This window comes from Equus caballus, chromosome 7, assembly GCF_041296265.1.
Source record: "Equus caballus isolate H_3958 breed thoroughbred chromosome 7, TB-T2T, whole genome shotgun sequence".
Taxonomy (NCBI): Eukaryota; Metazoa; Chordata; class Mammalia; order Perissodactyla; family Equidae; genus Equus; species Equus caballus.
The window spans coordinates 701,339-718,807 of record NC_091690.1 but is presented as its reverse complement, the minus strand read 5'-3'; the positions used below and the strand labels follow the sequence as shown (position 1 = coordinate 718,807).

At 68.3% G+C, this 17,469-nt stretch overlaps 1 protein-coding gene across 1 annotated transcript; it reads right to left on the bottom strand.

Moving 5' to 3' along the window:
• Positions 1-2,422: 2,422 nt before the first annotated feature.
• EFNA2 (ephrin A2) lies at positions 2,423-15,649 on the bottom strand. Its single transcript, XM_023646354.2, has 4 exons — positions 15,406-15,649; positions 5,956-6,269; positions 4,114-4,179; positions 2,423-3,627 (listed from the first exon to the last, which is right to left on the bottom strand). Exons 1-4 carry the CDS (start codon positions 15,546-15,548, stop codon positions 3,506-3,508), a joined length of 645 nt encoding a protein of 214 aa, XP_023502122.1. The 5' UTR covers positions 15,549-15,649; the 3' UTR covers positions 2,423-3,505.
• Positions 15,650-17,469: the final 1,820 nt, after the last annotated feature.

Here is a 17,469-nt window from a genome sequence, read left to right as displayed (position 1 = left end):
CCTCCCTCCAGGCTCCATGGAGCAGCACTTGGTCTGGTCCTGCCACGGGGCCTGTGCTCGGCATTCGAGGCCCCTGCTTCTCCCAGGTCCACACCCATCCGTGGCGCTAACGATACCATCATGACAATGACCAGAGCAGCCCAGCAGCTCCGCGGGGAAACTGAGGGAGGGAGGCGCTCCGGGACCCCCTCACCCACAACCCCGGCGGTCTCCTCCGCGCCGGCCACACCAGCCGCGCTGCGGCCACTTCATTTGCGGCTCGTGTGTCGTCTTGCGGTGATTTATGGCTCCTCGGGGGCCCCGGGCTGTGAACTCGCTTTTTATTCATCCATCAGGGGCCGCCCGGCCTCCTGCCACCTGGACCAGGTTCCCACTGCAGTGGCCTCCTCCGCGTCCCTTAAGTCCCCCAGATCGGGCCCAGGAGCCCTGAGGGCACAGACCGAGGGAGGGCCCAGCACGGGCTGCACACAGTAGGCGCTCACTAAATGCACGCTGGGGGCGCTGATGTGGACTCAGGAAACGCGACCTGTGGTGGACACAGGTGGTTCCCGAGAGACCCGGGCCCCAGATGCCAGAGTCTGGGGGGACAGGGGCGCATGGCGCCTGCGGGGTCTCGGTCCCTCTGCACACGGGTGCACGTGTGTCTGTGCATGTGGCAAAGGACAAGTCTGAGGGGAGACTCTCTGCCGTGGACCAGGCACTGAGTCCCAGTGATGACCAGACAGACCCGCCCCTGCCTACTGGGGACTCGGAGCCCGTGTGGGAGACGGATGGGTTCAGAATCAGAGATTTGACAGCGAGGAGCGTGGGGTGAGCCGTCCCCGGGCCAGGGAGGGTGAGAGGGGACGAGTGACCTAACCTGCAGGAGCTGAGGGAGAAAGCTGAGCAGTGGTCTGCAGGAAGGGTGTGTGTGTGGAGGGCAGGCAGCACGTGCAAAGGCCCTGAGGTGAAGACTAGGCTGTTTTTGCACTTGCCTATCCATCCAGGCCACCTGTGTGTTAAAACTTGTTTCGAAAAGTATGAAATAGTCAAAATATAGCTAGGTGGAAACAACTGAAGCGTCCATCAACAGATAAACGCATAAACACGATGTGTCTACCCACACGCTGGACTATTACGCAGCCGTGAAGAGGAGCGAGGCCCTGACACGGCTGCACGTGGACGGACCTGCACACACGACGCTCAGGGAGAGACGCAGACACAGACACATGGCGTGTGACCCCATTGACGTGAAACGTCCAGAACAGGCAGATCCACAGACAGAGAGCGGGCTCGTGGGGGCCAGGGGCTGGGGAGGGGGTGGTGGTCATGCTGATGGGGACGGGGTTGCTTTTGGGGTGATGGAATGTTCTGGAATTAGATCCAGGTGGTGGTCGCACAGCTCTGTGAATATACGAAAAATCGTGGAATTGTGTTTAAATGGAGGCACCGCGCAGGGTGTGAATATATCTCAATAAAAGATTCTTTTCATAACAGAATACAAGTCAGCGGCTCAGATGCCGCCCGTGACCCCTGCACCCCAGCCTCTCCCTCCAGGGCCCCCGTCCCCGGGGCTGGGTTGGAGAGTCTGGGTGAGGGGTCTCGGGGCGGTCTCCTCATCTCCGAGCCTCGGGGTCCCGCCGCGCACAGGGATCCCGGGGTGTCCCCGCGGTGCTGGCCGGCTCCGGCGTCCCCGCTGCTGGCGGGCGGGGCGCACACAGGGGGCTTTGTGCCTCGCGGCCTCATTAGGAAGCAGCCCCGGTCCCCGGGCGGCGCGGCCGAATTAATGAGCGGAGGGCGTTCCCTCCGAGGACCGTGCCCGAGACGCTGTGGCCCCGGCGGTGGGTGGCACCGGGACGGCGGGCCGCGGGGACCCCGGCCCCTGGGCCGTGCCCGGCAGTCCGCGGCTGCGCTGCGGGGGAGGCCCCGGGTCCACCGACACACACCCGCCTTCTGCAAAGGCGGAAGGGGATGACGAGGCGACAGACAGGCCCCCAGGCGGCCTGGGGCAATGAGGGAAACCGAGTCACACAGCAGTGGAGCTTGGTGACAGAGATGTCAGCGAATTTGGTCACTGAAACTGCGGACGCCCCCACCCCAAGCATGGACGAGGGGCCGGGGGGCCCTGCCCGGCCCTGGGGTCAGGGTCTCCGACGTGCCCAGGAGCCCCCGCTGTCCACTCACAGTCACATCCTCCCAGCTGCCCCCGGGGCGGGCGCTGGTTCCCATCTCCAGAGGGGGAACCGAGGCTCAGGGGCGGCGATGAAGGGTCCAGCGCCACCTGAGATGCTCATTCCCGGGCCCGGCCCCCAAACCACGTGCAGAACCCAAGCATTGACCGTGGCGGCACCCCGACAGCCTGCACCCTGCCCCCTGCAGGTCCCGGACCCGCCTCCCGGGATCCCCTCCAGCCGGGGTGGCCCAGGCCCCACAGAGACGCGCATTCTGAGGTTCACACTCATTTTATTATAAAAAAATACAGAATCCAAAGTTGATTGTGACGGGAGTGGGGAGGCCCCGCGGCCAGCCCTACAAAAGCCCCCGGGCCGGCCGTCTCCGGGCGGCCGCACCCCATATATATTTATATATAATATATATAAAACACAGATCAGGAAAGGCGGGTAGAAATATGAAATTTGTACAAATGCACCATTTGCGTCATTAAAGTGTCTTGGGGGGGGGTGTGTTTGGGTGGTGGTCCCACCCCCCCCATCCTGTTTTGTCCCGTTTTCTTTTTTCTTATAAACATTATCAGGTCACAGCATAGAGGGAGGGGCTCCGACAGACAAACGAGCTTATTGCGAAGTGCGGCTTCTATTCTAAAAAGTCCACCCCACCCCCCCGCCAAAATAAAAGCCCCTCTGAAGGGGTGAGGGGAAAAAAAAAAAAAAAGAAATTTTCCAGTCCGTCCTCAGGAATACAGTAAAAATAAATCACAGTATATACTTGCTGGCTCTATTTACAGAAATGTGACGTCTTCTCGGCCTCGGGGGCGATCGGGCAAGGTCGCGGGGGACCGGGGGACGTGGGCGCTGTGAGTCTGAGGGGTCGCGGCTCCGCGGTGGCCTCGGGTGGAAGGTTGTGGGTTTCCACTCCGGGCGATGCTCATCAGGAGTGAGCAGGGTGGGGGTCTGAGGCCCCCAGACCACATTCAGGGGGACGCGCCTCTCCAGCCTGGGGCACCTGGGGGCGTCCGTGGTGGGAGCCAGCCGGGACCCAACACATACAGCACCGGGGTCCCCGGTCCCCTGACCCCCCCACCCCATCCATCGTCCCCTTCCCAAAGTCACGGGCGACAGCAAGGAATAAATTAAATTAAAAACTCAAGTCTTTCTGCTCCAACCGGGAAAAATGCACCGAAAAAAAATCGCCGAGAGATGCTCCAGGCTCCGACGGGACGGGACGGCCAGGCCAGGGCTCGCCGACACGCGGTCCCTCGGGCGCGGGGGGTCCTGGCTGCCCCGGGGCTGGTCCCGGGGGCGTCCCGGCCGGCGGGCAGCACGGGCGCACAGGGTCCGGGGGTGGCCTAGGCGCCCAGCAGGGTCCAGAGCACGGGGACGGCGCCGAGGAGCAGCCGGCGGCCGCGTGGGGCGCCGCACGAGTTGTTGCTGGTGAAGATGGGCTCTGGGGACTCGTAGAGGCTCTCGTCTGGGGACACGACACGGGGACAGGCGGGGCGGGTGGTCAGCGGGCGGCCCAGACCCCGCCCCCAGCCGCCGCCCGCTCAGCCTCGCCCCGCCCGCCGCCACCTGAGCTCCCGAGCCGGCCGGGCCGAGACTCCCGTCTCCGTGGCAAACGGCGGGTGCCCCCTGGAGGTATGCCTGGTGCCGGGCGGGGGCGCGAGGACACCGAGGCCCTCTTCCCTCCGGGGGCCTCTGGGATGCTCGAAGAGCCAGAACGCGGCCCCCGCTCCACCTCCGGGCACAAAGGGGGGCCCGACCGTGGACTTCAACCCCCACCCTGAAATAGGGTCTGAAATGTCGGCCCCATCTGCAGACGGGGAAACTGAGGCTGGGGGGCAGGGCCTGCCCCAGCCATGGCTGAGGCTGTGGGACTCCTGAGGCTGTGCTGTGACTGCCCTCTGATTCTACTGACCACTCAGCCTGGACCCTGCCCGACCCCCTGAGCACTTACTGGTTGGCCTTACGTAAACCTTCAGCCGCAGGCAGGGCCGGTCCACGGCATTGGGCGGCGTGGCAGCTGCAAGAGAGGGGTTGGGGGTTAGTGGGATGGGGGCTCTTGGTGCCCGGGACCACCTGGGGCTGCATCCTCTTCCCCACGCTGGTGACTCAAGCCTGACCTCAGGTGGGAAGCCACTCATAAAACTCCTAATCATACATCAAAGCCCCAGGCACAATGCCCCGTGTCCTGCACACACACCCCCCACCCCACCCTGTCCCTTTGCCAAACCCTAACCCCAGAGACTGGGGGTGTCTGTGTCCGGCTCACCCCAGGGCAAAGTTCAGAGGTGATGAATACAAATACATGTGTTTTCTATTAATTGCAAAAAAAGTCAGTGCAACCGAATGACTGAGCCGGAACCAAATCTCTGCTCCTGGGTGCCCGTCGGCAAGTCACCCCCTCTGGGCCTCATCTGGCACAGAGTGGGTGCTTTAGAAATGCCGATGTCCCACTGGGAGAACCCGGGAGCCAGTCCCTCCCGAGAGGGAGCAGTGTTCCTGCCTCGCCCAGAGGGGGTCTCAAGGAGGCAGCAGCACGTTCTATCCTCTCGCGCTAAAGTTCCACCACTATCCGCACTTCCTGGCCCACACGGCGAGCACCCCGGAGGGGACCGGGGGTGGCCCCACCGCGTCAGCGATGCGCCAGGAGAGAGGGCGCTCAGGAGGGGCCAGTACAGGGACCGGGAGGCCTGAGGACTGGCGGGTTTGCACACGTGAACAGGCGTGGGCACCCCTGCGTCTCCGGCCGGGCCTGTCCCCTCGGCGGCCGCCACCTCTGCCCGCCCCCCCCCACCCGGAAGCCCCTCGCGCTGGGAGACGAAGATAAAAAGCACGTAACACAAGTAACATTCGTCACAGAGAGAGGACGAATAATTGCAATAATTATCTTTATGAAACTCTCGCCTCGGAAAGAAAAATGTAATTTTTCTTATATTCCGGGGACTTCATTCGAACGCCTTCTTCCCCCTCCCCCGCCCGCTTCTCTCCTTGAATCGAAAGGAAAAAAAAAAATCCAACCAGCGCAGAGGAAGGAAGGAGGGGGGGCTCCCTCGAGTGTCACCTGACACAGCGGGAGGGGGTGACGGCCGGCCCGGCCCCCCCAGAGCCAGACTCGGACCCGCCTCCCCAGACCCTGCCATCCGGGCTTTGTGGGGAGGAAACGTGGGGCCCCCGGGACTCCCCGGACGTGCGGCAGGTGGGGCCCGCCCGGTCCCCTGTGTGGCATGGGCGCCCGCGTGTCCCCAGGCTGCCCCGACCGACCGCGGGAAGCAGCCTCCACAGTCCTTGGGGCACCCTGGGGTGGGGGCGGATGCCGGGGGACGGCCCGGAGAGCCCTGTCCAGGCCGGGGAGGTGGGGCGAGACACGGGGTCTGCCCTCACCCCCTCCCGTGGCTCTGACCACGCTCCCTCCCCGGCCAGATTCCCTATGCCTCAGTTTCCCTCCTCAGGGTGATAGGGGTGGGCAGCCCTGGTCTCAGTGCGGCCAGGCTGACCGGTGGGGCATCGGCCGCCCCAGCCCAGAGGCCCAGGGGCCTGATCCAGGGGTGGAGGTGACAGAGGGAAGGCCGTGTGTGCAGGCGGGGGGGGGGGTCTCAGCCCCGCTCTGAGCCTCAGTTTCCCCATCTGCAAAATGGGGACTCGGACAGCGGGGCCTGCGGGGTTTTTGCTGGGAGGACGGTGAGAGCATCTGAGAGCTTGACCCCCAGGAACGGAGGCCCGCGCTGGGTGGGGGCTGGCCCTGCGCCCCCACCTCCCGCTCGCATCCCCCCCCCACGGTGCCCGTGCCCCCACTCACAGATGTAGTAATACTCGTGGCCCGGGCGGAACTCGAAGCCGAGCGAGAAGGGCGTGAAGAGCTGGAACTTCTCGGAGAACTTGAGCGGCCCCCCCGGCGCCGCGGGCCGGTTGCACTCCCAGCGCTTGAAGCCGCGCTGCCGGTGGTCGCAGGAGGCGTGGCCCTCGCCGTTGACCATGTACAGCACGTAGTGCTCCATGCGCTCGGCCGGCGGCAGCGGCGCCCCGTAGTGCGGGCAGTAGATGTCCAGGTAGTCGTTGATGCTCACCTCCACCGTGTAGCCCCCGCCGTCATCCGCCGCGCCCGCATGGAACCTGGGGCAGGGAGGGGTCAGCGGGGAGGGGTCAGTAGGGTGAGGTCAGGGATGGAGTCAGTGGGGAGGGGTCAGGGGTGGGGTCAGGCATGGGGTCAGCAGGGTGGGGTTAGGGATGGGGTCAGTGGGGAGGGGTCAGGGATGGGGTCAGTGGGATGGGGTCAGTGCAGGGTCAGGGATGGGGTCAGTGGGCGGGGTCAGGGACGGGGTCAGCAGGGAGGGGTCAGCGCAGGACGGGAAGGGGCCAGGCCAGGAGATGGGGGGAGGCAGTGGGGGGACCGCCGGGTGGACACCCCACCCACAGGGTTCCAGGGTTCGAGCCCGCGTGCCCCACACGGCACCCCCCAGGACACAGCAGACACCTCGGGTCCAGCGAGCTGGGGGCCCCCGGCCCACAGTGAGGTGGGTGCAGGGGAAAGAGGGGCGGCCGCCAGGCATGCCGGGTAACCGCATGCAAAGCAGCGGGTGTCACACGACCCCTCCACGTCCCACACCTGAGCCCCCTGCCCCAGGCCCCCCACGAGCTGTCCACCAGGAAGTCCCTCTCCAGAAATGCTCCTGCTCGCCCCAACGCCCCCTCCTCCAGGCAGCCCCCATGCTGCCCCCCGGGGGGCAGCCACCGAGCTTTGCTCCTGCAGATCCGCCCGCCCAGAAGGCCCAGGGCCGAGTAGGCGACACAGGCCCCTCTGGGGCGAGCTCTGCCCGCACCCCTAGCCTCGGTTTCCCTGCGGGGCGTGGGGCTTGGTGTGAAGGACCCTGCGGCCCTCCCTCCGTCAGCCCAGCTCAGAGATGCCCTGGTCCAACCCCCAGCCCCACCTCCTTCCTGCGTGACCCCGGCCGGTCCCCCACGTCCTCCCTCTGGAGCCCCCAGAATCCCACATCTGCCCCCAGCTCCTGGCTCCCCCTGGGGACCCCCTGCCCTCCCCAGCCCCACCTCCAGGCCCGCCCTGGAGTCCCCCAGACTCTCGCCCCGTCCTCGGGGAGGCCCTGACCCTCGGCAGCGAGGACGGAGGTCAGCTGAGCAAGGGACCGGCGCTCCCCTTCCATCACCGCCTCGGGCAACAGCGTCAGGAGCCCTTAGATCTCCCGCCCGTGGTCCCCGGGGTCCCTGTCATGTAAACGCGGCCCGACCGAGGGGGGACAAGGGGGGCCTCCCGAGAGGGGCTTGTTAGCACATAAAAGGCCCGAGCAGCAGAGGCTTGGGGGGCAGCCTCCCCCAGGCCGCCCTGCCTCCTCTCTCCCTGCACAGGTGGGGAAACTGAGGCCCAGGCTGCTCGGGTCCCAGCCCGGCCACCACCTCCGCGCCCGCCCCCCCCCCCCCGTGCCAGCCGCCGGGCCCGCGGGAGGGAGCGCGGCACGGCCCCCATGCGGGGCGTGCTAATTGGCACAGCCGACCCCCAAGGGGGCGGCTGGGTTACCAGATGGCATCGCCGGCGCCCCGCAGCCCCCGAGATGCTGCACCACGTGGGGCCGAGGGCTCCTGGGCCCCAGAGGTGGGAATGAGGCAGGCAGGAGACCGTGCTCACTCGTGCCTCGGTTTCCCCATCCGTCACTAGAAACCCGGTGATGATTTTGAGTCTGCGGCTGAGGTCTAGGCTGGCGGACTTCCAGGTCCAGGAGCTGGGTGAGCTGGTTCGCCCCCAGTCCCTTCCCGGCTCGGTTGGGTTCGCCCAGGGACGGGGAGCTCACCCCACTCCCACAGAGGAGGAGGGTGTTTGCAGAATAAACGTGTCCGGCCGTGAGACTGGGGCAGCGGGGGCCCGTCGGGGGCGCGGACCCGCGTAGCTCTGGGCTCGGACGCGGGTTCCAGTCCAGCTGGTGTCTCCGCTCATTCTCTCCTCGAAGCCTCAGTTTCCAACTCGGAACAGTGGGGACGGTCCTCAGGGCTCACGAGGCGGCCCCGGGTCAGCCGGGGACCCCCTTCCGTCTCAGACCCCGCCCGTCCCTCGAGTGCCCCCAGGCCGGCAGGCGGGCGGGCGTCTCATTGACCCGCCACCTCCTCCGGCCCGTGGGTGCGATCGATGCCGACGCCGCTCCAGGCTTTTTGAAAAGTCATTTTCGCTCCTTCCCGGCCCCACTGAAAGCCTCATTGATCAGCCGATCGATGATAGCCGTGGCCCAGCGCCCCGGGGACCCGCACGCACCCAGGCCGAGTCCTGCGGGGGAGGCTGCTCCGGGGGAACCACGGGCGGGGGAGGGGCCGGGCCGGAGGCGCCGCAGTCCCGGCCCCCAGCCCCCTCCGGGCCTCGGTTTCCCCTCTCGGCCCCGGCACGATGCCTGGGATGCACACTCGGCCTGAAAGAGAAGAACTCGGCTCTCAGCAGAGCCTCTCTCGTGAAGGGAACGGCCGGGGGTGGGCGCGGCCTCTGCCCGGGTCCCCCATCACCGTGCCTTCCTCCTTCCACCCGGCGCCGCCATCGTCCTCCTCTCCCAGTTCATCTTCCGCAGAACCTCAGAGACCGAGGCTGCTTTTCTGGCTCAGCGGCCTGATGTCCGGTCCCACCAGGCCGGCCAGGCTCCTGGCCTCCCCCAAATCCAGGGCTCGCCCTGTGACCCGCAGACTTGACGCCCTCCGTTAGCTCCCCGTCGCTCAGAACAAAGCCCACAGTCGTCCCCGGCCCACGAGGCCCCGTGTGGCCCCACTGCCCCCACTCTCATCGCCCTCTGTCTTCCCACAGCTCACTCCTTTCAGCCACAGCAGTCTCCTGCCTGTGCCTATTCCCACCCCAGGGCCTTTGCACATGCTCATCCCTCTGCCTGGCATTCTTTTCCCTGTCTCCCCCGCCCCAGCACTATCTCCGTCCGCCATCGTCATATTTATACCGTTACACAGTCTGGCGTCTGGCCTCGCGGACTGTGGGGTCGGCCTCCTTCTCCGATCCTGCCCCCTGTGGCCAGAGAGACCCTGGTACACAGCGGTGCTCAATACGTGTTTGTCGATCAAAGGCCAAGATTCGAGGTCTTTGAGGCTGTAGAGTTGTGAGGAGCAGAGAACGGTCCCCACGTAGGGAGTGAGGACCCCAGGCAGGCAGGTCCCAGGAGGAGCCCCCGACATGATCTCCAGCCGCCCATGCTTTCCCTTCCCGGCTCTAAGATAGCAATGGCCTTGCTGTGTTGGCAATCCCGGTTCCAAGTTGGCCGACGAGCCAGGGGCGGGCGCCTTGCCCCAACTCGGGGTGGCGCCTGCCCGGGGAGGGGGCCCAACCGCAAAACCAAGCCCGGGGGGAACAAGACAAAGGCCCCGTTTCCTCCATCAGCGAGGAAGCCGGAGATGCAGATGCTTCGCGGGAGCGGCGGAGAGAGATGGAAATTCTCACTAAGGGGTTAATGACTGATTTGGGATCGGTTCCCAGACGGAGGGCTCCCCGCCCCCACCGGCCACACCTCCGCCTCCACCGCCCTGCCGGCCTCCTGCCCACGTCCACTCCTCCAGGCAGCCCTCCCAGCCCCAGGCGAACCCTCACCCGTCAGGGCTCCCGGGCTGCCCCGACCCCCCCCAACCCCCCGGCCGGCAGCTAATTAGCTCCAATCGGGCGACTGTCAAGTCATTAGACGCTAATAGCAAAGCAACTAATTAGGAATCTCACCCAAAACAGGAGCGGGGGGGCTGTGCCGCCTTCCCAGACGGGAAACCGAGGCACGGGGTGGGGGGGCAGCACCCCAGGGCCCCGAGTGCCCACCCCGCCCCCAGGTGGGTCCAGGTCTCTCTCTCTCCCCGCTTCTCCAGCTCCCAGGAAAGGGGCCGAGGCACCATCCTCGGCTGTCCGAGGGGCCGAGAAGACACCTGCCCCTCGGAGGCCCGGCCGCCTTCCTCCTGCGGGGCCCAGGCAGGACCTCAGGGAAAGCTGGACCCCAAGGCAGCACAGCGTCAACCCGAGAAAGGGTGAATATGACCTTGTGGGTGCCGGGGGTAAACTGAGGCAGGGCCTCAGTGCTGAAGCAAGAGGAAAGGGTGAGCGGCGGGGCGTGGAAGGAAGGGGGCCGCAGAGTCGGCGCCCCCCAGGCCTCGGTCTGTGGGAAGACGCGAGGGAACACAGTCCACGGGGCGCGTGTTCCCCTGTCCCCATGATGCCCACTGTGACACTCCCTGGCCGGCCCCAGACACGGCTGACCCTGGAGGAGGGGACACCCCGACGCGGCCCGATGTCCTGGTGGCCGTGATCAGTCACTTTCTCGGGGTCCGTGAAAAGGGGGCGTAATGGGGGGAGGCCGACCTGCTGGTGGGGAGTCGGGGAGGACGGCTGGTGTGGCAACTCGGCCACTCGGTGAACGGAGCCCCTCCGCGGCAAGGTCCCGACGGGGAGACTGAGGCACGACGGCTGAGCCCCCGCGAGCCTCGGCTGGGCTGGCCTGGCCGCAGAGTTCCGGGTCCAGTCGGGGTGAAGACAAAACCCCGCGGGGCACTCAGCTGCGGGGCTGGGACGGGGCGCGGGGGGGCCCTGGCCCTTCTCCCCTCGTGGCCACCCGGCGGGGGACACGGCCAGGCCCACCCTCTCCCAAGGACAAAGATCCCCGGCAACACCGAGAGGCAGGGCTGACGTGTGACCCGTTCTGAGAAGGTGGGGGTCACGGGGAGGACACGGCCGTGGGGTGCGACCCCCCCAGGTCTGGCTCAGGGGCCGAGGAGGCGGCCGAGGGAAGGAAGACGTCGGCCCCGAGGATGCGGGTCTCCCAGCCCCCATCACCACCTCCGCCCCTGACCCCGTCGAGGACGCGTGTGCCAGGGCCCGGAGGTCACAGAGGGCCGGCCCCCATCCCGGGCCGCTCCCAGGCAGGTGGAGACCACGGCTCCCCGGGGGCGTCCGCCATGGGGACTCAGTTTCTCTCTCTGCACAGAGGCTGCCCAGGGTGGTCCACGGGCGGGGGGACCAAGGCTGGGCACAGGAGGGACTCCCCCGCCTGTCAGAGCCCAGGAAGCCTGGGTGCCTGACTCAGACCACACAGAGGGAGGCCCAGCCCCCTGGGGGGGCGTCTCAGAGCTGGCCCCCAGCCCCCGGCACTGCTGTGGGCCCCCCCGTAGGTCACTCAGGCCGGAATGCCGCCGTCACTGCAGACATGGGGACCCTGGCCTGGAGGTCCCTCCTCTCGCCCGCAGGAGCTGCCTCGGTTTCCCCTGCCGGGGGCCTCTGCACTCCCGGAGCATATGCGTTCCTGGGCCACGGGCTGTGCCACAAAGCGGAGTGGACACAGGGAGGCAACACAGGGGTTCCGAGCAGCCGAGCCGCCCGCCCAAGGTCACCCCCAGGTTTCCAGGACCCCCAAATCCGAGCCCGGGCCCCCCCCAGCCCCCCGGACCCCACCCTCCAGCCCCAAGTCCCCCAGACCCGCCGGGCCTCGCTCTCCAAGCCCCCCAAGCCGGGCGGACGAGCTGCTTTCAAACGCAACAAAAAACCCTCATGCGGCAAAACGCGGCCGCGCCCTTCACAGCCGGCTCCCCCGAGGCCGGCGAGGCGGGCAGGGCCCTGGGGACCGGGCGCCCCGTCACCTCCACCGCGCGGACGACGCCTCCCCAGGCGCCATTGTCCCGGCCCAGTGGACGCAGAGGGCAGCTCTGCCGCCAGCCCCGGGGTGCGATGGGCCGTGGGGGGGCCGGGGAAGGGCGCCAAGCCCAGAGCCCCCACCCGGGTCCGCACCACTGGGTCCACTCGCGCTGCAGGTTCCAACAGGGTGGGGGCCTCGGGGGCGGAGGACGCCCTGTGTGGTGCCCGCTCTGGGCCTCGATGGCTCCTCTGAGCCAAGGGCAGCCCGGGCCACGGACCCGGACACGGCCCCTCGGGGACCCACGGCTCGAGGAGGAGCGGGCGGGGAGGGCAGACTGTGCCAGCCTCGGTGTGGAGCGTCCACCCCCCACCCGAGGCCCCGGTCGGCCAGAGCCAGGCCACACGCCGGACACGCGTGTGCACAGATGCCGACGACACACATGTGCGCCCCGCACCCACACATGTTCTCTCCGTGCACAAATACGCACACGCAGACACGCCACTGCGGACGCTACACGCATAGAGCATACACACGCCACCACATACATTGCACACGCAGACACGCTCCTGCAAACGTGCGCCTGCCCCCTCTACACGCGTGCACTCCCGGCACAGGCACGCAGACACATGTGCAAACACGCCAGGCTTCTATGGACCCGTAGGCACATGCGTCAGCCTACCACACACACACACACACACACACATGCGTGTGTACCACACACGAACACGCGCACCTCCGGGGTCCCCAGGACCCTCGCGTGTCACAGACAAGAACACGCAGCTACACGCAGCTACACGTAGCTACACGCAGCTACATGCAGTGACATGTGCAGACAGATTCTGCAGCCCAGTGAGGCTCCCAGGGACCCCCGCGGCACCCCGCACATGAGCCCCTGCGCAAATGCACACGCAGCCACACGCTCAGCCCCGGGGCCTAGCCCGGCCCAGCCGGCCTGGGGACAGGCCCAGAGACACCCGGCGGCAGCCCAGGGGTGCCCAGCCCAGGAAGGGGCGGGTCAGACAGACAGCCGGACAGCCGGCCGGTGGGGGTGCCGGGGCCCGGTGGCTGGACCGGGTGAGGAAACCCCAGCCCAAGGCAGCGGACGCAGTGGGTGCGGGGTTCCCCCGGCGACGCCTGCCAGCCGCGTGTGCGCAAAAATGCACGGCACGGCAGGAGGATGCAATCGGGGAACGGTCACATACTCATCACCTCGCCGCAGGTGCCAGGCCGGCCGCGGGGGGGTGGTGACGGCCAGCGTCGCCGCAGCAGCACGGCCCATGCCTGTCCGTCCCCCACCCCAGCACGTCTGTCCCTCCGGCTCCTCGGCTGCCCGTCCGTCCCCACCCGAGCTGCCCACCCTGGCTCTGTCCCCTTCCTCTCGGTGCCTTTTGTGTGCGCCGCTCTCCCAGGCACGGCCCTCTGTCCTCGCGTTTCTCCTCCACCTGCGGCCGCCCCCAGCCCCTCTGCTCCGACACCATCCCGGTCTCTCCCCAGCCCGGCTGGCCTCTCGCCTCCGCCCGTGGGGCCGCCCCAGGCCTCCTCGCCGGCCCTGCACCTCTTTCTGGGCCAGTGTCCCCCGGGTCGGGGCGCCCTTGGGACATCACACCTGGGTGCCCCACACACTGAGGCCCAGGCCACCCTCCTCCCACTCCGGGGCGCAGTTCCGGTCCGGCTGCCCCGGGCACCAAAGCTCCTGGGGGGTCCCCAGGTCGCCGAAGCCCCTCTGCAGAGCCCCCCAACCTCAGCGAGGATGGAACCCCGATTCTGGACCGACCGGGGCTTCCCGGGCGAGGTGCTCACCTGGGCCTTGGGCCCCATCACGAGATGCCGGGGAGGTGACGTGCCACCTGGGACGCCCCAGGCGGGAGGAGGAGAGGGGGTGAGGAAGGCCCTGACCACTGGGGTCTGCGCCGGACAAGCAAGGCCGTCCCCTCGGGCAGCCGGTCGGGGCAGAGCTGTCGGGTCAGCAACAGGAGGGGGCCAAGTGGCCGGCCGGGGCCAGGCACCGGGGCCGCCTCCTTCCCCGGCCGGGATCCCGCCAGCGGCCCGTGGCTCTGTGGCGGGGAGGGTGGCCGGCGGCCCCACGACCCCCTTCCGCCCCCGTTGGAGGCTCCTCGTGTGTGTGTGTGGTGTTCGCTAGAACAAAGGACAGGCCACACCGGGGACGGCGACTTCGGAGCTGAAACCGAAAACTTGGGCCGGGGCAGTGCTGCCCGCCGGGCGCCCGGCTCGGCCGCGGGGAAAGGCTTTAATCAAACCCACATGCGACCAGCGGGGCGGGCGGCGCGGGGGACCGGCTCCGAGGTGGCCCGGCCGTCCCTCCGCCTCCCGGGGTCTCTGCCCTCGGCCCCGGGGGCCGACCCCACAGCCGGGCAGCTGAGGGGGGCGTCTGGGCACGCTCCCTGCCCCCGCGGCGGGACACTGGCCGCCCTTGTCCCCGAGCCCGCCTCAAAGACGGCCCTTTATGCAACTTTCCGCCCGACGATCGAGGACGGCAGGGGACGGTGGGAGGACGGCGGGCTGGGGCGGGCAGCTCGGCTGGCGCTTGAAAACGGAGAGAAAGTGACCGGGGACAGAGGGGCAGGGCGGCAAGGTCTGCAGCCCGGCCCCCACGGGAACAGTGTGACCCTGAAAGCCACTGACCCCAAAGCCGCGGGACACCGGGGTCCCATCTCCCCCGGGACCCCCAGCCAACCTCGGCCTTCGAGCCCCCAGGCTGGCCCAGAGCCTTCTGCCGATGTCCAGGAGGTGGTCAGTCACCAGCAAACTTTGCTCGCTCTGACTCACGGGGCTTCTGCTGCCCCCAAATTGTACTCAGTGCCCAGCACTGAGGAGGTGGGGCAGGCGGGTGGGGCACCTCGGCCGGGCATGGCAGGCTGGGCATGAGGCCACCTGGGTCCCCGCCCCAGCTTGCTCCCCTCGCCGTGACCTTGAGCCAGCCGCTCGTCCCCTCTGCGCCTCAGTTTCCCCATCAGTGGCAGGAGGACCGGGAGAGGATGGTCCCCGGTGGAGACTCCCAGGACTGCTCCCCAGCCCCCTCGGTGCCTCAGTCTCCCCATCCATACAAGCTGGGACCAGACCCCCTTAGTGCGAAGGCGGAGGCAGCTCGGCTGGTAGGGACGTTCCAACTTCCCCAAGTTCATCTGGGGACCCACCGGCAAGACACATCCTTGGAACCCTTGCCCCGGGGGGGGGCCCAGGTCCCCCACCTCCGGGTGCAGCTCAGTGCCAAGGTTCCGGGGCATCCCCACCAACTCCAAAGCCGGCGGGCTCCCTGGAGAGACCGGAGGATCGGGGGGTCCCCCAAGTCCGAGAAGGAAACTCAGGGCTGCATGGCTTCTCAGGGTGCCAGAGGGGTTCCCCAAACTCCGGCGGACAGCAGCGCTCTGGGGCACGCCGGCTGCATGTCCCCCCAGGTCTGCACGGCGGTGGGGCGCCCCGGGGTGGGGGGGTGGAGAACGCACGAGCAGCGGAGTCCCCCGAATTCCGGAGGCTGGAACTCCCCGGGGGCTCCCGCGGCAGCCGGGCGCCCCCCACTCCGGAGGCAGCGCGCGCGGGGGGGCGCGCGGAGCTCGGGCGCAGGGGAGGCCCGGGCCCCGGGCTGGGGGGGCGTCCGGGGTCCCCCGGCGCCGGTCCCCGCGCGCGGCCGCGCTCACCTGGGGTTGCTGCGGTTCCAGTAGACGGCGTAGCGGTCCGAGTTGGCGCGGGCGGCGTCCTCGGCGCGCGCGAAGGGCGGCGGCGGCGGCAGCGGGAGCAGCAGCAGCAGCAGCGGCAGCAGCGGGCGCTGCGCGGGCGCCATGGCCCCGGTCCGGCCGCCGCGCTCGCCTGGCCGCCGCCTGCCAGCCGTCTCCGCCTCCTCCGCCGCCGCGAGCGGGCGGGCGCGGGGCGGGCGGGAGGAGGGCGCGCCGGCGCTTGGAGATCCCCGGCCGCCCCCGCCCCGGCGCGCGCGACCTCGGGCGCCGAGAAGTCAGGCGGCGGCGGGCGGGGAGCCGGGGAGGCCCCGGCCGCCGGCCCGGCCGCGCGGTCTCTCGGAGCGCGGGCGGCCGCCGCCGCCGCACCCGCCGGGGAGGGGCCGGGACTCCGGCCTTTGTCCCGCCCGAGCGCCGGGAGGGCCGCGGGCGCCCCCTCCCGCCGTGCCCCGGCCGCGCGGGGGCTGGGCCTGGGGGTCTCCTGCTCCCCGGCGCCCCCCTCCTGGGCCACGCCAGCCCGGACCTGTCCAACCCCCCCCCCCCCGCCCCTGCGACCCCCAGTTCCGCGGGGCTGTGCGTGCGCCCCCATCGTCATCGCCCGGGCCTGGCCGAGGGTCCCAGCTCCGCTCCCCCCACCAGGCCCGTCTGCAGAGCCTGGCGGGCGCCAGCACAACCTCAAATCGTGGGACCACCTCATCCAAAACCACACCCCCAAATCCTAACCCGGGTGGGCCAACCCCCGGCCTCCTGGGCCCGCCTGGTGAAGACTCAGCTGTCAGACTGACCCAAGTCCAAAGGGCCTGTCCACTGCTGCCTCCCGGGGGGCCCGGCACAGTCACCTCCCCTCTCCCCGCCTGCTTCCTCATCTGGGAAATGGAACCGGGGTCCCTCCCTCAGGCCCCAACTGTGCTGGGCAAACAGTAGGTGCCCCATATAGGTTGAGTCTGAGCAGCTCAGGAGGGAATCCAGGCCAACAGCAGGTGTGTGAACACGCGGGAGGAATCCGACAAGGGTAGGAGAACGGGAAGGGGGTTCGGGCAGAAGGCGCAGCTTGAGCAAAGGCCCAGGGGTCTGACTTGTTCAGAGGACCCAGAGTGATCATTCCTGGGGGTCTGACCGCAGGCAAGGAATTGGGGGCCCGCCCCTCTGGTTCTGTCCTTATTCACGCCACAGCCTCCCTCTCCAGACTCTGAGCCTGGGGTGTGGTACGCTGTCACCAAGCGCTGGCTGGGTTTGTGTCACTCGTCCAGGCCTGGCGTGGGATCCGGGAGCCCAGAGCTCTTGAACTGGAGGGTCCCCGTGCGAGGGATTGTCCAAACTCCTTGCAGGAACCGTGAGAGGCCGGAGATTGGTAAACTGATCGCCCCAGGGAGGCGAGGACGCCCGATGGACCCACCATAGCCACACACCTCTGACGTGTTGTGGCCGTGAGCATGTGTCCCCTGAGCTTCTTCCTTCCCCCACTTCCCCGCCGGCTCCACTTCCCGACCTTTGCTCCGGCCTCGGAGTCCTTTCCCTTCTCTTCCCGTTCAAATTCTGCTTGTCCTTCAAGGCCTGGCCCGCCCTGAGCCCTCTTCCCCTGCAGGACGAGGTTCTCCGTCCTCTGCCCTCTGGGGAACTCCGCCTGGCAGTGCTGGGTGTCCTGGCTTCTGGCTCCTGAATTCCCAGGCCTGCCCCAGGTGGCTCCTCAGAAGAGGGCTGGGACCTGCCCCCGGCTGGTGGCCGAGGCCGGCCCAGGAGGCCCAGAGAAGACCAGATCCAGCCCAGGGTCACTTGGCAGGGCCCGCAGACAGACCCCTGGACGCCGCTGGAGCGAGGGCCTGGGGTTCCAGCAGCTCAGGCCCAGCCTGGCCCAGGCTGGCCGGTCTGGCACTTTGGGAGGAGAGGCGTGGCAGGTGGACCCGGGTACGGGCAGCAGGGTCACAAGCCCAGGGCCTGGCCAGCCCGGCAGCCTGCCTGGCAGAGGGGGCCTTCAGGAAGCTCCCTCCACCCCTGGGGTGGGAAACCCCTCCTGCCTTATGGGACCTCCCA